This window comes from Populus trichocarpa, chromosome 18 (genome assembly GCF_000002775.5).
Source record: "Populus trichocarpa isolate Nisqually-1 chromosome 18, P.trichocarpa_v4.1, whole genome shotgun sequence".
In the NCBI taxonomy this organism is placed as follows: domain Eukaryota; kingdom Viridiplantae; phylum Streptophyta; class Magnoliopsida; order Malpighiales; family Salicaceae; genus Populus; species Populus trichocarpa.
In genome coordinates, this window is record NC_037302.2 from 15,478,038 (window position 1) to 15,499,215 (window position 21,178).

Here is a 21,178-nt window from a genome sequence, read left to right on the forward strand (position 1 = left end):
AATGTAAAATTGTACTTTTATTTGGTTTTTGTATTTAATTTATTTTTTATATTTTTAATTGTTATATATTTTATTTTATTTTTAAAGTTTTTTCTTCAATTTCATACCTATCATTTTTTTAATTACTATTTTTTAATTATTTTTCTAATTAAATTTTATTTTCAATTTACTCTTTTAATATTTGATTTCAAAATATTTTTATATCAAATTTAGTCATTATTCTTATTATTATTATTATTATTATTATTATTATTATTATTATTTTGTTTTGAAGCCTTTTATATTACATTTTTTTTCAAATTCATCCCTCATTATTTTGTTAATTTATAATTTTGCTTTTTTATTTTTTAGAGTTTGTCTTCTATGTGATTGGTCCCTAGCTCATGAGATTTTTTTATTGTATTTTTTTTACAAATCAATCTCACTATTTTGTTGAATCTATCTATATTTTAGGCTTTTTTTTTAATTAATTTTTTTTTTATCTTTATACATTTGATTTATTGGAGGTTAGTTTTCATACCTTTATTTTTATTTTTTTTATGTTTAATTATTTCAATTTTATGCTCATGCTCATGATTATAAGTTTAATGTGTTTACGCGAGCAAAATAAATAAAAAAGATTTAACTTAGAATGTGAAAAATCTTAAATATTACGGTATTGCACTATCATCAAACAAGTGAAATGAGACACTATTCAACACTTCAAGAGCATAAAACATGCAAGTAGCCATGGGTGCACTGCCCACTGCAAGTAGCCATGGGTGTCTTCTCTTTTGATCATCGTTGTTGAAGTTTTCCCTTGTTCATTTTTGTGCAGACATGAAGATGTGAATCACTATGAGTTGAAGGCACCACATCCAAAAATGGCTCACCCTTGGCCAGACCACTTCCCACTGCAAGTAGCCATGGGTGCAGCGGGTGACGATGCTGAGGCCAAATTAGTGCACAGAAGCTGGACTAATGGTACCCTTAATTTCTTATGCTTCCTACCAGTTCACAGCCCCTAAATAAAATCTTCATCAACATTACACGTGCTGGAATTCTCGTAGGCTGACATTATTAGCTATAAAATGATAATCTTGTGGATGATCATGTGAAATTACCCTAAACTGAAAAGAAAAAAAAGTCATTCAAAGTAATTACAACAAATTCTAAATTTTTAACAAATTTGTTATATATCGAGATGATTTCTTATCTTTAATAAATAGATCCATTTTAATAATACATTGCAGTTAATTTATCCCTAATTTCACAAATCAACTCGTAAATACTTGTTGCATATATAGTTCACATATGCAAGCCAAACACAAATAAAAATTCTTTGTCTTGAGTTTTTCTTATTCCAGCTTCCAAATTCTTATTTTGATTAGTAATGTAAAAAAGTAATTATTTTTGTTAGATATATTTTTAATAGTTTTAATATACTAATATCAAAAATAAATAATAAAAAATATAAAATAATTATTTTAATATTAATTAAAAAATACTTTTGAAAATGATCACTTGGCATTACTTTACCAAAACAAACTCTTAATACATATATTAGATTCCAGGTGGATTTTCAGCTAATATGAAAAAACAACGTCAGCCAAGACATCATCAAGAAGAGCAAGGTAAAACAAAATTCATCAATTGGGTCCCTAATATTTGAAACAAATGAAAATTTACAATGAAGAATTTATATGTGATTTTATTTTTAGGATTTTTTTTTGTTAAAGATATATTTTTTTTCCCCACTAGATTCAAGATTTGTTTCGAAAGATGGTTATTTGTGTACCGTGAGAATGTCTGATTTTGGAATCTGAATCTCCCTATGATGGATCAGAATTGCATCACAATCGCCTTATTACATATTTTCTTGGTAAATATATTTAGAAAAATCATTATTAGTTGTAATATTGGGAAAGAATTATATTGAACTGATTTACATTTATTTATTTATTGTATTCAAAAATTAAAAAAAAAAATATGTCACAGCAATTCTGGAAACCAGGCACCGAGAAACCCCGCATCCTCGAAGAGGAAGAAGGCGGTGTCGTTTTCTTTGCCCCCTCTCTCTTCCGCCTCCTCCTCTTCCTTCAGGTTTGGATATGCAAGTATTGGGAGTAAAAGGCAGAGATTGATTTTTAAGCTGATGGGAATACATTCACCTGATGGAAAATTCTAAGGATGCATTGGAGTCAGGACTTTTAATTGCCAGTATTATCCAAGGATGACTACATACTGCATGCTTCTAAAACAAATGAAAAATACCAAGTTATTAAACATAAGCTATCTTCAACTACCAGATCTCCTGGCTTTGATTAAAAAAAAAAAAAAGTAATAATCCCAACAATATGGAAATCACTGTTGTCACTTCCCTTTCTATTATGAAAATTTAATTTATAATTGGTTTGAGTTTCGAATAGAAAGATTTGCCAAAGGAAAGGTTTTAAATTCTGCCTTCCATGGACTCTAGCCTCAGCATTCCGACTCATACCATCTGTTATAAATTATGTGTTTGAGTTGCTTGTAATCTTCAATGAATCGAGATATTCGAGTTGTGAATAGTAAGGTTCTAACAACCAATGGAATTTCCATTAGCTTCCTTAAAAAGTTTCAAACCTTTTTACATTGCCTGAATAAGGGTTTCTTCATACAGTCTGATTCTTATTACTTTGATTGCGTGAATTTAACTAGCCTTTATCTGAAAATTTTGGGAGGTTTAGATTTGAATGATAAGGAAGCACAGATCATGAGAAAGGTTTAAGAGTTTTGGTGAGGGAAATTAGGGAATCAATAAGAAATTAGGCTTAGAGGAAGACTAGCTATTAAAGTCATTGCAATTTGCAGGCAACTTTATGTTTTTTTACTCTAAAGAAATAAAACAGAGGTGCAAATCCCTTCTGCTTTCTTTGTCCTGTATGCCATGATTACTCTCATGGAAACCACCATGCAAAGTTTAAGTCACTTTCTGCTTTATTTATTCGACGAGTTCACATTACACTGCTTTAAGTCCTCGAGTCTAATGAATTAATGAAGATAGAAACTCCGAAGAAAATCACTTGGCCAGAAATAACATGCTTCAATACTGGGGTCCGCAGCTAGCATGGATAAAACTATCTCCTTCCTTGTTAGAGAGGGCTCTGACATTGCTTCCCATCTGGCACACTGTAACTTGCAGATCCGTTTGGCTTTTGAGCTGTGGACTCCCCATCACTTCAACTGATTTGTTGTTTGTTTGACCACAAGATATTGATTGTCTAGGGAAATTCCAAGGACGCATTGGGGTCAGAACTTTTAATTGCCAGTATTATCCAAGGATGATTACATAGTGCATGCTTCTAAGACAAATAAAATATGTATCAGTTCATTTAATTTATTAGTTCTAAGTCATTAACATACTGCTATTTCGTGACCATTCCAATTTTCTTGTTGCTGCTGTTGTACACTAACTCTCGTATTTCTTGACTTATCTGTCAGTAAAATGATTAATGTTTCAATTTTGATGCCTGCATAAGGTATCAGTATAAAATACAGCATTAGTATTGTTGCTGACAAGGGTCTGAAAAAGTCTCTCTATACCTCTCCACGTTTGAACAAGGGAGAAGTTCTATATTTAGAAACACATTCATGCAGGTACTCCCTCTTCTTTTTTTCTTTTTATTTTGTGCTTTCTAACTTGATACTGCACCTAGGTTTTGGAGGCATATGGAAAAGAATCTGCTGGTGGACGTGCAGATGGTGAAATTGCAACTGAAAGGGAAAGAGAAGAATTTAACTATTGAGTCCAGCATCGCAAGAGGATGCTTCAGCCTAGGGCCAGCCCGCAAGTGGCAAATCGCAAAACCCGTTTTAGGTCCCATACTCAAGACAGTGAGGGGTATGTTCTGCTATCCATATGATTGATTTAGGATTATTGACAATTACTGTGTAGAAACTTGCTATAAAATATTTGATATGCATGTGGAAATTGCTATTGCTGGAGCTAAGTGTCCAGAGATCTATCCGTCATGAATTCTTTAGTATGTTGATTCTCCTAGATTGGTTAAAGGCTATAAACAGAGTATTTAACAATGCGCACAAGTCTGAAAAACAGGGGAGAACGCAATGTTCAGTAGCTATCTGGTGTATGGGTTGGTGGTGGCAGGGCTGCGTGTTGGTTTCTTCAAGGATAATCCATGCTGTCATTAGCGAGCCGAATTGCTCCTCGGCAACATAACTGTCATGATAATTGCAGATGTTCGATCTGATAAATGCATTTTGCCTTCGCAAAAAAATGTGCAGCACACGTTTTCTTCAATTATGGATAAGAAATATTCCCCTTTTTTTTTTTTCTGAGAAGAAATAATGATCCATCTTAAAGGCCTTCAGATTTCAACACATGAAGGGATGCTGTAATATCTCAGGAATTAACAATGGTGGAGGGATAACTTTTAATTGCCACTGATTTCATGACAATGTTGGGATTTGCCATTAATGGGCAATGACTTGTGCAACCTACCCTAAGAAGAGAGGGTTGCCATTGTCAATGGTAGTTGCACCAACCATTGACAAAATGGTGCAACCCATGTGCAGCCACCTTTGTTGAAGAAGAGATGGAGCTATGGCACCATTGTTGCCTATAAAAGGGCACCGAGAGAGAGAGCAAAGAGAGAGAGAGTGCAGTAGAGAAACCAAGAGCGAAAGTGAAGGGCTGCAAGGGCAGCAGCCTTGCTGCCATTGCAGCAGCTGCAAGTGCAGCAAGAGAGCTGGGAGTTGAGTTTGAGTGAAGTGATCCTCCTCCTCCATGTATTGTGTTGTAATCCTTTCTCTATCTCTAATAATATTGATCTCTCCCGTGGATGTTGGCGGTTTTGCCGAACTACGTTAAATATTGTGTCCCAGTGTGCTTAGTCTCCTATGAGCAACTATCAGAACACCACCGGTCCGCGCTAGGGGAGTCGGAATCCCTAACAATTGGTATCAGAGCACATGGTTTAAAGTGGTGTTTGATTTTTGCTAAAACATGAAAGCTGTCAAAATTATGTTTTGACCATACCACTATGTAGAGGAGGAAGAGACGAAGCCACTGGCGAAAACGGCATCGAAATCGGACGTCGGAAACATCCCCACGCGCCATCACACGTCGGCGAGGTTGCTGGCCACGCGCCACGCGTCACACGCGTCTTCTTCGCCCGGATGAGCTGACCCGACCCGAATACCAGTTGACCCGACCCATGTGACTGACCCGGATATCGATGACATCATCATGATGTAATTGTGACATCAGCATGCACAGTAGGCATGCCAGGGATGACGTCAGCCTGATGTAAGCATGATGTCATCACGCACAGTCAGCATGCCATGTCAGCGCACAGTCATCTGACACATCAGCACAGAGGGACCCACCTGCCACGTCATTAGCCGCAAGCTGAGCTGAGTGGAGCCGCGCCTAGTGGAGCCGAGTCGAGTTTGAGCCGAGCTGCGAGCTGAGGGATAGGATTGAGTGTAGTTGATCTTACGTGCAACCGGATTTGATATTGAATCTGGGCCGTTAATCAGGCCAGAATTGTTTTGATCAAATCTTAGTCGTCCGAAATGCGATTTGGATGATTTCAGACTTGTTTCCAGCTAATTTGATCGTTCCGAATGCAATGGTACGGTCTGATCATTGAGATTTGAAACCGAAAATGGTGGTGGTGAATTATCAAAAAGAGATTGCCCGATTAGGAGGCATCTAAAGGTCATCATGGTGGTCGATGGAGATGAAGAAGAAGAAGTCGCACACATTTGCCCAATTATGTGTGTTGAATTGCTAAGTGGGGAGAATTTTTTCAGTTGCCTTGAGAGAAGGCAAAATTGGGACACTCTGGACACCCGATAATGTGGACAATTACAGGTGTAGAGTGAAAATTGACAAAGACCAATCTTGACGAATCTAAGCACTGGTAATCTCGCCAGATGTTGAGAAATCATGTATTAAACCAGTATATTCCAGATCACTTGTAAAGGAAAGCCGCAACAAAGCTAGCAAATGGTTGTATATACGGAAAGACAGTACGATGGATAGATATGGCCTAAGAAGTTCTGTCTATGAGATAGGGTTTTAAGCGGGACCAGTGTGACCCCTTCAATCTTTCCTGGGAACTTGCTTAGTGGAAGGATTATCCATACGGTACTATTTTCATATATATAGCAGTTTAAAATGAAATGGTTGAAGACTAGCAAGATGACGGCACAAGGGAACAGTTGGGTTCCGTATGTTCAAGGATCTGATGGAGTGGTGATTTCTCCAAAGAAGTTAGATTCGGTGACTGTGATTTCTCGAGGGTAGAATTGATGAAGACCCTGATAATGGAAGAGAAATACAGCAAGGAGATAAAGATTGGCGCCCTATTTTGACTTGGACAGGTGTTGTGACAGGATGAGCTACTGTCAAACATAAGCAAGGAATATGGAGAATCTGGAGAACCAAAATTGCACAAGGGCACACGGAGATTGTGCAGAAGTACCTATGATTCAACGAGGTACTGTAATGAGACAACAAGTGCAAGGAGAAGAAGTTTTCCCAGATGAAGCTTAGAGCAGAGACTGTGTAAAAGTTGTGTACAACAGGAAGTCTCTTGTGCTCTTGATGAAGACAACAGGCGAAGACCTTTCCAATGCATGCAAGGTTGGAAAGAGAGTTGTTGTAGAGGCACCTAATTGAGGGGGTGCAAATGCCTGTGATAAAAGGCGACCGCCTATGATGAAGGGCGAAGACACCAAAGAGAGTTGGTGTAGGTGGAGTTGTCAAGCAGAAAGGCGCAAAAGCTCCAAACATAGAAATCGAGGTGGAGGATTGCGAGGAGTATACCGCAACTTTCTCTTTCTATGTAATCAGTGGCAGCTATCTCTCCCATAGTCCACATGGTGGTAGAGAATTGTGGAGCCACTTTGAAGCATCTCAGCTGAAGGAGGATGCGACCGCCTATGAAAGGCGAAGACACCTTAGAGGAGGTGTAAGGGCCATGATAGGAGCCCCAGTTTAGACCGTCTTATGACAACAGGCGAAGACACTTTAGAGAGAAGGTGTGTGGGCTATAATATGAGCCCAAATTCAGACCGCCCCATGACAACGGGCGAAGACACCTTAGAGAAGGTGTGAGGGCCATGATAGGAGCCCCAGTTCAGACCGCCTTATGGCAACAGGCGAAGACACCTTAGAGAAGGTGTGAGGGCCATGATAGGAGCCCCAATTCAGACCGTCTTATGACAACAGGCGAAGACACCTTAGAGAGAAGGTGTGAGGGCCGTGATATGAGCCCAAGATCAGCCCGCCCCATGACAACGGGCGAAGACACCTTAGAGAAGGTGTGCGGGCCATGAAAGGAGCCCAAGTTCAGAACGCCCCAGAGCCAATGTGATGGCTGGATATAAGTGGACAGGTGTATAGTCAATGAAGTGGCTATGATGAGTATGAAGACAAATGCATGATTGACTTTCATGGATATTGCCCCTATGCTAAAGATCAATGAGCTAGAAGACATTTGCCTTGGACAATAAATGGGTGACTTGTGGAGCATTAAGACGCGACTGCTAGGAATGAGCAGAGGGCATGCGCAGGTTCTTGGAACAAGTTGACTCTTGTCAAGGTGGTGAGCTCGGTGAAGGCATTGTAATACTCAGAGTATCAAGACATATATGGATCAACCTTTAATGGGTTGTCCCTATAGGTAAAGGTGAAGAGCTACCTGGACTCTTAGGACTAAGAGCGAGAGACTCATGGAGAAGTAAGGCGTGATTCCTAGGGTGGAACAGAGGGCAGACACAACTCCTGGATGAGTAGACTCTTGGAAGAGTGGTGAGCTCGTGATCATATTAAGATACTCAGATAATGACTGTCACACTTGGGAATAGAAATTTCCGTTTGAGGGGGTGTTGTAAGCCTTGCTGTAAGGCTTGATAAATCATTCCGGACCGAGCATGGTTGATACGCTCGAAGGGGAATGTTGTGTCCCAGAGACAAGCGTTAACACTCTTCAGATGTGAAGTGGCAGACCATCTGGTTGTAGTGATCATTTTGTGTGAGAAAAGTTGTGCTTTGGTAACTCTGGTTATTGAAAGGTGTGGCAAGTACCTGTAAACTTGGCCAAAGACGCTCTCAGAATAGTAAACTTGGAAGAGCTGCAGGATGCAAGCTTGTGCTGAAGAAGCAAGAGGACAATTGCCCATATAAATGTCAAAGGGGGTGATTGTTGGGATTTGCCATTAATGGACAATGACTTATGCAACCTACCCTAAGAAGAGAGGGTTGCCATTGTCAATGGTAGTTGCACCAACCATTGACAAAATGGTGCAACCCATGTGCAGCCACCTTTGTTGAAGAAGAGCTGGAGTTGTGGCACCATTGTTGCCTATAAAAGGGCACCGAGAGAGAGAGCAAAGAGAGAGAGAGTGTAGAGAGTGCAGTAGAGAAACCAAGAGAGAAAGTGAAGGGCTGCAAAGGTAGCAGCTGCAAGTGCAGCAAGAGAGCTGGGAGTTGAGTTTGAGTGAAGTGATCCTCCTCCTCCATGTATTGTGTTGTAATCCTTTCTCTATCTCTAATAATATTGATCTCTCCCGTGAATGTAGGCGGTTTTGCCGAACCATGTTAAATATTGTGTCCCAGTGTGCTTAGCCTCCTATGAGCAACTATCAGAACACCACCGGTCCGCGCTAGGGGAGTCGGAATCCCCAACAGACAAAACGCACCATACTAAGCTGTTGTTAAGCCGTTACTTATGCGGACCGTTTCAATCAATTGTAATTCTCATTACTGGGAAGGTTGTCAAGTCAGCACCATCTTCTGCTGTGCCTATATATAGTGGGAGTTGTAACAGAATGGGCAAGCAAAATATGAATGAGAACAATTGTTAATTCCTGCTGTGGATTCCCTCTCTTCTCTCAGTCTTTCTCTCGCTCCCTCCCTCTCCTTCTCTGTCTTCTCAACGCAGATTGGAGGATTCTTAATCGGGTTATTACCTATATATCGTGATCTTATACCAGCTTTGTGATGTATGCAGGAATAATATTGGACTTTAAATGGTTTTATTTCTTAAATAAATCAAAGAATTTAAGTTAATCTCTTGGCAGCAGGATGGATGAAAAAATAAATCATCTGTATCCATGCTCTCCTGACTACTTGGAACACCTTGCTTAAGACATCAGGAGATCAAGATATTTAATATGAAATTCAACACAAGCTGATGATCCCAGTTCTGTCATTGATTCAGGCAAATTTAAAGTTAAAGGATGCAATATGAAATTTCTACCATCCCATGATTACCTGGACAAATACACGTCATACTGCATAAGCATGGCAATGAGTGTATTGTTTTTTTTTGCGCATGCAGTTAGGGGTGGCTCTTCCATTCAATTATACTGCCCGAGCCTTTTGTCGAAGTGTATTTATTATGTAGTTTGCCATGTCCTCTAAGAGTAACCTTTCATTTAATTCAATTCATAGAATATTTGCTTTGGAGAATAAAGGCCTTTTTGGAAAAGTTTGGCTATCACTTTCAGCTGTGAATATGATTTCTAAAAAGTTTATAGCTTCTGGAAATAAAACATGGAATGGGCTGAGATATTAGTTTTTAAAATATCACAGAACATTTAAAAGTCACAGCTATCCATAAAAGTAAAGTCACAGCGACGGCCAAACTGGTGATTCTCGAACGAGCACTTGTCCTACCTTAGCTTTCATGTCTTGTTTATTGGCGTGTTGACATCCAACTTGACGATCACGATCTGTGATCTTGTGTGGGTTTCTTCGTTCACCCTTCAATTATAATCTTAATTAGATCGAACTCCAAAACCACAGAAAGATTCACATTTTGATATCTAACAACAGTAGACTCAAGGATTTGAAGCAGTGTAATATGAACACGTTGAATAGTTTGTGTGAATAAATAAAGCAGAAAGTGATTCATGAGAGTGACATTGGTGGTTTCCAGGAGGCAGTGAGACTAGTCTTTGCATACAGAAAATAAACTTGCTGTTTACCAATATCTATTGACTTCTCCAAAGAAAACAACATAAAGTTGCTTCCAAATTGCAGTGAATTTTTTAATAGCTAGTCTTCCACTAAGAGAGAGATCTCTCAGTATACCATTGATTTCCTAATTTCCCTCACCAAATTTCTTAAACCTTTCTCGTGATCTGTGCTTCCTTTTTCTGATTGAATCGAATAACCTCTCTTTGAGTTCTTGATCTGTATCTTTCTTGCTTGCAAGGTAAATCCTACTCTAATCTATTTTAGAACTCAAAACTCATATCATAGCTTTGTTCTTACATGTTCATATTGCCATCAACTTCGACTACTTATCTTAAAAACAAGTAGAATTTCTTCTAAATTTTTCTTCTAAATTGCTTTTCTGACAATTATTTAAATTATTCAATATTTGTTTTAATTTTTAATCTGCTTAAATAACATCTATGTAGGAAAATATATCATTAAGTGCCTGCCTATTTAATTTTAGAATTTGTAATGATTGATTTAATTATACAGATTCAGTTTATTTTGTTAACACACTTAAGGCTAGGATGTTTTTGTTGGAAAAACAATGATAGAACAGAGAAGGGATCACTACTCACACAATTTGATGGAATACAATACATTAAACAATGGTACTCTCACACCTTTCATTATCAAATCCATACAATATATATAGACATTATAAAATGTCTTTTACAATCTTTAAAGTACCTTATTAATATTATACTCTTCAATACTTACTCTAGATTCATAGTATTTCTAGATTCATAGTATTTCTAACATGGATGATTATTCATTGAACTAACTTCAATACACTTAATCTTGATAAATAAGTTTAATAACTAACAATTTTCTAGTTGTTGACAAACTGTAGGATTTGTTCTTGCTGCCTTTGCTTCTAGGCTTCTTTCTTTGAAGGGCATTGCTTTGTAAGATTGATGTATGCACTCTTTTCACTACCAGAAAATTGATAAATACAAACGGAAATACCGAGGGAATATTTTCGTCGGTAAATTTTCGAGGGATTTTACCGACGGAAATATTCTCTCGGTATATACCGAGGGAATTACCGTGGGAAAAAAAATTAAAACAAAGCAAAAAAAAATAATGACGTGTCATTTTTACCAACGGAATTACCGACGGAATAAATTCCGTCGGTAATTCCGTCGGTAAATTTGTTGGTAAACTGTGAACACTATTCATCATGTCAATTACAAAGGGAATCGCCGACAGAATTTTCCGTCGATATTTTCCAGAGAGCTCTAGAACTGTTCACTTTCCAATTGCACTGTTAATTGTTGTTCTTTACGGACAAAATCACCGACGGATTGAAAAGCCGTCGGTATTATTTGGCGGTTTTCTGAAAAAATTCAATTAATTTAAAATTTTCATTTAAATATTACAGACGGAATCACCGACGGATTGAAAAATTGTCGGTAATGTTTTGGCGGTTTCTGAAAACTTTTTACGAAATTAAAATTTTAAATTAAATATTACCGATGGAATTACAGATGGAATAATTAAAAAATATTAATATTCAATTATCCGTCGGTAAATACGTCAGTAACGCGCCCCAATAAAAAACCTGAATCTCCTTATTTCACAAGAGAGAGACCCATTTCTTATTCTTATTCTTCTTCTTCTTCTTCTACTTCTTCTTGTTCTTCTTCTTCTTCACTATATGTAAAAAACATCATTAAGGTATGTCGTCTTCTTCTTCTTCACTATATGTAAAAAACATCATTTCTTATCTATTTCTTTCTCTTCTTTTCTCTCCTCATCTCCTTCTCTTTACCTCCATGCTTGGGTATGTCTTCTTCTTCTTTCTTCTTTTATCCTCTTAGTTTTTTTTTTAATTAATATGCTTAACGAAATTTTTTTTTCTCTCCTTAGCTTCACTTGCAACTATATTAAGGTAAGATTTTTCTTTTTTCTTCTTTTTTCATGATTTTTTTCACTATATTTGTTTTTTATTTTATTTTTAATTGTTTTTGTTCTTAATAATTGTATAAATGTTGTTGTGAGATTTTTTTTCATATGAGATCAATTTTTAGTAGATTTATTTATACGATTTTTAAATTTTTAGCAATTGCAACTTCATTTTTTTCATATGAATTTTTTTAGTTGAATTTATTTGTTGCAAATTTGTTTGAGTTGATTTTCTTATTCTTTTTTCCAAGCATTTTGAGTATATATTATACAGTGTTAATTTATGTTAATTTAATTATTTTATAATTTTATAAAATGAATTTTTTTAAAATGTTTTTAAATAATTACCGACGGAATTACCGACGAAAATTCCATCGGTAATTCCATCGGTAAATCCGTTGATAATAAAAAAATATTATTACCGAGGGATATACCGACGAAATGAAGCGGATAAATTTATTTTTTTATTACCAATGGATTTACCAACGGACAAAAAATTACCGACGAAAGATTCACCAACGGAGCATTTCCGTCGGTGATTCCATCGGTAAATTAATTACCGACGGAATATGTGTCTTACGCCGACGGAAAAATTCCGTCGGTAAAACTGTTAAATCTTGTAGTGTTTCCTTTGCTTAATTATTTAAAAAATAATGATTTCCTCTAAATTTTCATTTTAAGATTGAGTTCTTATTTTCCAATTAATTCAACATCCATTTTTATGCCTTACTTTTGACAATTTTTTATTTGATGTTTGAAGGGCCAAAGAAGAAAGCGGTGAAAATGGCTAGACAGAATGATCCATTTTGGGATTTTGTTGGGAAGTTGGATGGTGGTCGTTTCAACTGTACATTTTGTGGCTATAAATATGCTGCTGCTACTTCCATTACGAGGATCAAATGGCATTTGTCAGGAGTCCAAGGGCGTGGTGTTGCAATTTGTAGACAAGTGCCTGAAGACGTTCAAGAAGCAGCTTTTCAAGCTGTGCATGGTGGCAACAAAAGACGTAAAGGCATAGCAAGTTCAAGCAATTTTAATGATAATGCCATTTCAACCACTCCACAAGAACAAAACAATGAAGTCGACAATTTTTTATTTGATGTTTGAAGGGCCAAAGAAGAAAGCGGTGAAAATGGCTAGACAGAGGGATCCATTTTGGGATTTTGTTGAGAAGCTGGATGATGGTCCTTTCAACTGTACATTTTGTGGCTATAAATTTGCTGCTGCTACTTCCGTTTCGAGGATCAAATTGCATTTGTCTCAAGTCAGAGGGCGTGGTGTTGCAATTTGTGACAAAGTGCCTGAAGACGTTCAAGAAGCAGCTTTTCAAGCTGTGCATGGTGGCAACAAAAGACATAAAACCATAGCAAGTTCAAGCAATTTTAATGAAAATTCCATTTTAACCACTCCACAAGAACAAAACAATGAAGTCGACAATTTGGCAGGAGATGCAGGAAGGATACAAGCACCAGGTACAATGGGTCAAGCACTTGAAAGATTTTTGGAAGAGATCAATAATGTAATGGAGGATGATATAGAGAATGGGACTGGAGGAGTTGTGCAGCCTGGTGCAGGATCTAGCTCTTCTGGAGGGCTTACAGGCAACACAAATGAGACTCCAGGAGATCCATTACCTACTATCTTACATGTTGAAGTCGACAATGTGGCACCACAAAGGCAACATCTGGAGAGAGTAACTGGGCAGCCAGTTGTAAGAGGTAGTTCTCATGAGAGGCCACTTGTTAATCACGATGAGCTTCAAGAAGATTCTTCCCAACCAACTGATCCACCATGTCTTACCCATGGAAGATATCATGATCAACTCCGTACTCCACTAGTCAACATGGTTGGAGACCCTGGGCAGCCTGTTGTGAGACATAGCTCTCGTGAAGCTCTTCAACGTAATGGCGATGACAGCGGACGAGATGTGTTTCTAACTGAAGAACTAACAGGTGGAGAGTTTGAAAATAATAAGAATGCTATCTGGTCGTGGATAATGAATGATGAAGCCTCATCAAGTATTGGCATTTACGGGATGGGGGGTTTGGGCAAAACAACATTGCTCACACATATCTACAATCATCTTCTACAAGAACCTGGCACTTTTCCTCATGTTCACTGGATCACGGTATCGCAGGATTTTAGTGTTTATAAATTGCAGAATCTTATTGCAAGAGACATTCGTTTAGATCTTTCAAATGAAGACAACGAGAGGAAAAGGGCTGCCAAAATGTCAAAAGCATTAATTGAGAAACAACGGTGGCTTCTCATTTTAGATGATTTGTGGAACTGTTTTGATTTTGATGTGGTGGGAATTCCTATCCAAGTGAAGGGATGCAAACTAATTCTTACAACTCGATCATTTGAAGTTTGTCAGCGAATGGTCTGCCAGGAGACAATCAAAGTGGAGCCTCTTTCAATGGAAGAAGCTTGGGCTCTGTTCACAAAGATACTTGGACGTATTCCTTCAGAAGTGGAAGAAATTGCAAAATCTATGGCAAGAGAATGTGCTGGTTTGCCTCTAGGAATTAAAACAATGGCCGGAACCATGAGGGGAGTGGATGATATATGTGAGTGGAGGAATGCTTTAGAGGAACTGAAACAATCAAGAGTTCGGCAGGAGGGCATGGATGAGGAGGTATTCCAAATATTAAGATTTAGTTATATGCACTTAAAGGAGTCAGCACTGCAACAATGTTTCTTGTACTGTGCATTATTCCCGGAAGACTTCATGATCCCTAGAGAGCATTTGATAGCTTATTTGATTGACGAGGGAGTGATAAAAGGGCTGAAGAGTAGGGAGGCAGAATTTAACAAAGGCCACTCGATGCTGAATAAACTTGAAAGAGTCTGCCTATTGGAAAGTGCTGAGAAATGGGGTGATGATGAAAGATATGTCAAGATGCATGACTTGATTAGGGACATGGCCATCCAAATACAGCAAGAGAACTCTCAATGCATGGTTAAAGCAGGTGAACAGTTAAGAGAATTGCCAGGTGCAGAGGAGTGGACAGAGAATCTTATGAGAGTTTCACTGATGCATAACCAAATTGAAAAAATTCCTTCCGGCCATTCACCAAGGTGTCCCAGTCTTTCAACTCTATTGTTGTGCGGAAATCAACTGGTGCTTATTGCAGATTCATTTTTTGAGCAATTGCATGAGCTCAAGGTTCTTGATCTGTCTTATACAGGTATCACAAAACCGCCCGATTCTGTCTCTGAATTGGTGAATCTCACTGCATTACTGCTCATTGGTTGTAAAATGTTAAGGCATGTACCGTCATTAGAAAAGCTCAGGGCACTGAAGAGGTTAGATCTCTCTGGTTCTTTGGCACTTGAAAAGATGCCTCAAGGCATGGAATGTCTATGCAACCTGAGTTATCTTATAATGGATGGATGTGGTGAAAAGGAGTTTCCTAGTGGGTTGTTACCTAAACTCTCTCACCTGCAAGTCTTTGTGTTACTGGAGGATTCGGTTGTTGACAATCGTTTTATATTTCCATTATATTCTCCAATAACAGTTAAAGGAAAGGATGTGGGATGCTTGAGGAAGTTGGAAACTTTGGAATGCCATTTTGAAGGTTGCTCTGACTTTGTGGAGTATCTCAATTCTCAAGATAAGACCCGATTGCTAAAAAAATACAGAATTGCTGTAGGACTGCTACATCACAATCATTATGAACATGACAAAAATAAAGTAATTGTTTTGAGTAAATTGAGTATCAACAGAGACGGAGATTTTCGGGACATGTTCCCAGAGGACATTCAACAACTGACCATTGATGAATGTGATGATGCAAAAAGCTTATGCAATGTTTCCTCTCTAATAAAGTATGCAACTGATCTGGAGTATATCTATATTAGTAGTTGCAATAGCATGGAGAGCTTGGTTTCATCTTCTTGGTACTGCTCTGCTCCACTACCTTTGCCATCTTACAAAGGTATATTTTCTGGTCTTAAAGGTTTAATTGTTCTGGCTGTAAGAGCATGAAGAAGTTGTTCCCTCTTGTCTTGCTGCCAAGCCTTGCAAACCTGGAAGAGATTACAGTTGAAGAATGTGAGAAAATGGAGATAATAGTTGGAACAAGATCAGATGAAGAAGGGGTTATGGGTGAAGAAAGCAGGAACAATGAATTCAAACTCCCCAAGTTAAGACTTCTGCACTTGGTTGGATTACCAGAACTGAAAAGTATTTGCAATGCAAAACTGATTTGCGATTCTCTCGAGGTAATTTGGATTATAGAATGTGAGAAGCTGAAGAGGATGGGAATTTGTCTTCCATTGCTTGAAAATGGTCAGCCATCTCCTCCCCCTCTCTTAAAAGAATGTATATAGAACCAAAAGAATGGTGGGAGTCAGTAGTGGAGTGGGAGCATCCTAACGCTAAGGATGTGCTTCTTCCCTTTGTAAGGTTTTTGTAGGATAAGTGACGACGCTGCCGTTAATATAATATTAAATTAAAAGTAAGCATTGTTGTTTTAATTGGATTTTAATGAATTAACCTTAAGCTATGTGTCCACTTAATTGGATTTTTGTAGGATGTCTTTTATCTTCCATTATTTACAGTGAAGGATGAAATGTTTAGATTGAAATGGATTGGCCTACCAGGCAGAAAATTTGTCTAGGCATAGCTAGAGGTTTGACTGAGGAAGCTTATACTCTCTAAAACTCTCTTTCATTCTTTGTTTAATGCTGATTGGAAAACATTTGTAAAACATTTGATGCTAGTCTCGGTTAACGCTCATTGCAAAACATCACACTGTAGTAGGTTCTGACTTGCCAAGGCATTTCCTAGGTTCAGCTAGTATTGCAGTAGTTGTTTTAAAGTGGAGACGTGTCTCCCACCATGCAGGAGTTTCCCTAATATTGTAGGCCTACAAGAACTGATAGAGTGTAATATAATATCATTCTTGAGCCCTTAATGTGTGTGTGTGTGTGTGTGTGTTTGATCGACAAGTTCTCACATTTCTATGAATTAATGCTTTGAGATTATAACTTATGAGCAGAGTTTCTCACATTTCTATGAATTAATGCTGATTTACCAAACGATTGTGAATCAAAATATTCGAATTGTGAATATTAAGGTTCTAACGTACAACCCCTTTTAATTTGTCAACGTACTTGACAGGAAACAAGCTCACTAGATCTGTTCTTCAATGGCTTCTGGAAAGAAACAAGAATGTGCATGTCGATTTCCGCCAGATTTATTTTTCAACTTGAAGTTCCGCTGCAACCCAAAGATTTCATGTTTCAAAAGTTAATTTCCATAAAAAAATAAAAAACAAATCCTAATTCAAGAACCTCATAGATGTAACTGTTTGATTTTGTCATTAGGGTGTTTTTGCTTCTGTTTACAAGGTAACTGAATGTTTGATGGTTTCTCTCATCTGTCCTCACTACACTCTATAAGTTTGCGGTAGAAAAATAGCTTTAGCAAGAGGTCAAATGTTCTCCATAAAATTGCTTAGGTTTTAAATGTAGAACAGAAAACAAAGAAAGCAGAGCAAATTATTAATTCTTAGCCATGAGTTTGAGGTGGGAACTTTTCATTGTTGAAGGAAACCAATTAAAGCTTGTGTACAATTGCCTGTCCCGTGCTCTATTTGTTGAGTTTATTTCTTCCATTCATCAGAAGCATTTCTTTTGGAGTTCAAGAAATAAATGTCTTTGGAGTTATTGCTTTGGAAACTGTCAGTGGTAAGAGCAACACAAACTACAGGCCAAAGGAGGAGTTTGTTTACCTTCTTGACTGAGGAAGCTTATACTCTCTAAAATTCTCCTTCATTCTTTGTTTAATGCTGATTGGAAAACATTTGTAAAACATTTGATGCATGCTAGTCTCGGTTTAATGCTCATTGCAAAACATCACATTGTAATATTAAGGTTCTAACAACTAATCAAACTGTGAATCATTACTCAAATATTAATTTGTTATAACATATTCAAGAAATTTTTCCATTTCTCATACTATTTTCTGGCCATTACTTATGAATTTAACATCTTGTGTCAATATAATCACTTGAGACTTCATTTTCTCCCTTAAATGTTGCAGAAGTAAAGTACATTCATGTCTAAAACAAAACTGTCCATGTCCTGCTTCTAGAAATCAATGAACTTCTATAAATGCAACATTGGTTTCTTTTAGTTTGGACAAAATACATTTCTGTTTCACAGTACCTGTTGTAACCCATTTTTGGGTCCCCACAAAATATATATATAAATATATAGCCAAAGGAGGTTAGAAAAATAACAGGAGGCAGAAGCGCTCAGAAGATGGTTGGAAAATTGGTCAATGAGGTTAAAAATACAAAGATTGGATTTTTGATAGTATATTCTTGAAGGAGGAGAGCCCTGTTGAGAAGGGAAATTTGAAATTTGAGGAGAAAAGCCCAAATTTGGATGTTTATGGACTTAATTGGATTTTTAAATGAATTTATAGGAGATTTGATTGTAAGAAAAATTGATTTTTAAGTCAATTTGGGCTTTAATTAGAAGAAATTTAAGTTCTGGGGCCAAAATATATTTTTTAGGAATTTATTAGGTCAAATCAGGGGCCTAATCGCATAAATATTGAAGTTTAAGGGCCAATTGGGGGCTTAATTGAGAAAATCCGAAACCAAGGACCAAATTGGAAAAGGCGCGCAAGTATAGGGGCTGCAATTAACACAATCCGGGGGCCAAATTGAAGAAATTGAAAGTTTAATGGTCAATTAGGGATGAAATTGCATAAATCCGAGACCAAGGACCATATTGCAAAAGGCGCGTAACTCTGGGGCCGAAGAAGAAGTTATGCCGGGACTAAATTGCATCAAATCAGAAGTTTTAGGGTCAATTAGGGAATAATATTGAACGAAATTGAAAGTCGGAGGACTAAATTGAAAATTGGCAAAGAAATCCCTATTTTTATCAAAACGGCACCGTTTTGCACTTTTTTTAAAAAAAAAAAAAAAAAAAAAAGAGAAGAGGCAGGCGACGCGTCGCCCAGTACTGTTCACTATCTTCCCCGCCGAGCTGCCCGAGTGGCCGACTTCCAGGCGTGTTTGTTGCCTCGTTTGGCCCCCAAATCCGACAAAGCATGCACCGACATGTCCAAAAAGGTTTGGAACAGCTCCGTTTTTTGGCCCAAATCGTGCACCTCGGGCAGTCTGCAAATTTGGCAGTTCGAGGTGCACACTTTGAACCAACGGTTTGAATTACTCAAGGCGAATCAAGGGCTGGGATGTTTTTCCCATTGAAGACGAGATTACCCTCTGTCCGGCCTTACAAATAGGATCAATTTTCATGCTCAAACGGTTGGCAACGGGGAGCTCAAAGTTGGCACAAAATAAGCTTTCCTGCCCGGTTTCCTGTAACCAGCCCTCATTTCCAGCTTCTTTTCCCAAACCGGAGCAGCCTCCTCTGCATTCCCCCATCTCCCTTTCACTCGCCCTTCTCTTTGACAGAACAGTCTCCCCTCACTCCCTCATTTCCATCGCCAGGTCTCTCCTCCATTCGGCCCCAGCAGCGGCTGAACAGCAGCAGTAACGTCCCTCTCCATCCCAGCTGTTCCCTTCCATCGGCCTCCTTCCCCGGCCAAATCACAGCAGCCCCATTTCCCTTCAAGCCGCCAGCCACACCTGGAGAACCCTATAACAGCAGCCGAGTTCCTCCACCGCAGAGCCGTCCCCATCATCTCCTCAGCAGCGACAGCCTCCACACAGACAGCAAAGGTTGCAACCGGTTAACCCAAAAAGCTCTCTTCCTTCTCCTCTGCAGGAATCGGCTCCTTCTTCTTCCAGCCGGGACCAGTGCACGCCAGTGAAGCCACCAGCCTCCGCCACAGCACCGCCTCCGGCAGCAGCAGTACCACCAGCGCCACCGCCTCCTCCGCGCCAGGTAAACTTTCCTTCCCCCTCATATTATTTCTGTGACCTGCGTTTCCTTCTGCATGCAGAACATTCGTTCTGCATGCAGGAGGATGGGGGGAAAATAATTCCCCCCGTTGGTTTCTTGTGCTGGGCCAGACCTGTTCTGGCCCAGCTAGTCTTGTTTGATGGGCCAGGCTGATCCTGGCCCAGCCCTGCCTTCTGGGCCGGGTCTGGCCCAGAGGAGAATATCAGTTTTTTGGGCCGAGATCGGCCCAATCCATTTTGGGCTGAGTTCGGCCCAGTTGGTTGGGCCGGACCAGCCCAGCCCATTTAATATTATATATTATATATTATATTGTTTTGTATTATTTATATATGTATACATGTTTTAAAACAAAAAAAATAAAAAAGGGTTCTTCAAAAATCATTTAAAAAAATATGCGATTTTGTTGTAATTTTATTACTGTATTTTGATCAATGTCGGTTTGTATTTTTATACGGTAAATATACAAATCCGGTATTAAAATACCCGATTTTCGTCAAAACATCAAAAAATACATAATTACAAAAAAAATGTTTTGTTTTCATGCATACGGCCTAGTCTCTCCAATATATATATATAAATATTCTAACATCATATTTTCACACAACAAAGGAAATTTCAAAACAATATATGTATTAGCATGCATTTTGGCTTTAATAACCAGTTTATTTAAGCCATGAGAACTAGGCCAATATTTCAAAAATTCTAAAAAATCTTTTGTTTTCTTTTAGTATTTGGGATTACGAATTTATACGTAAAACGTATTCCTAAATATTAATAATAAAGTTTTGGTATAGACATTAGAACGGTTAGGACTTTACCCGAGAAGATAAAGACCTTCTTACTGAGGAGGATTTTTCTTGAACCATAGACAGACCAACAACTAGGAAAACACGAAAACACCTTAAATTTTATCAGACAATAAAACGATGCAGCTTACCTTAGGTAGGGCGTATTTGGGGTGCTAATACCTTCCCTTTACGCAACCAGCCCCCGTACCCGATCTCTGAGACCAGTTAGGGTTCCTAGTGACCAAAATACTAGGTGGCGACTCCCATTCCATTTTCTACCAATAAAAGACTAGATTTTCTTATCCCTCATATTGGCCAAATAAAGATAGATAAATAGGGACACACATCACATTTAGATTGAAGTGGAATCTTCGCCGCGACGACGCGCGGGTGACGTGCGACAGTACCTATAAGTTGATTTTAACTAGAATTTCCATTTTTCTCTTTTTTTCATGAGTAAATATTTATATATCCGAATCCTTCTTCGTATTTTCAACATTTAGCAGAACATTATTCCTTCTTCATATGGTAGTGATGAGATAAATGTCTTTGGCAGCACCGGTGATGTTTTGAAAAAAAAAAGAGAAAATAA

At 38.1% G+C, this 21,178-nt stretch overlaps 2 protein-coding genes across 3 annotated transcripts in view; both read left to right on the forward strand.

The window, feature by feature from the left end:
• The window catches only part of LOC112325466 (probable disease resistance protein At4g27220), a 210,283-nt gene that overhangs the window by 30,904 nt on the left and 158,201 nt on the right, over positions 1-21,178 (forward strand). The window lies entirely within an intron of this gene.
• Positions 7,052-19,951, forward strand: LOC18110937 (probable disease resistance protein At4g27220). Its single transcript, XM_024592027.2, has 9 exons — positions 7,052-7,102; positions 7,677-7,733; positions 8,612-8,806; positions 13,015-15,808; positions 15,868-16,151; positions 18,940-19,071; positions 19,384-19,614; positions 19,661-19,780; positions 19,839-19,951. Coding segments are annotated over exons 2-9 (3,870 nt in total). The 5' UTR covers positions 7,052-7,102; positions 7,677-7,732.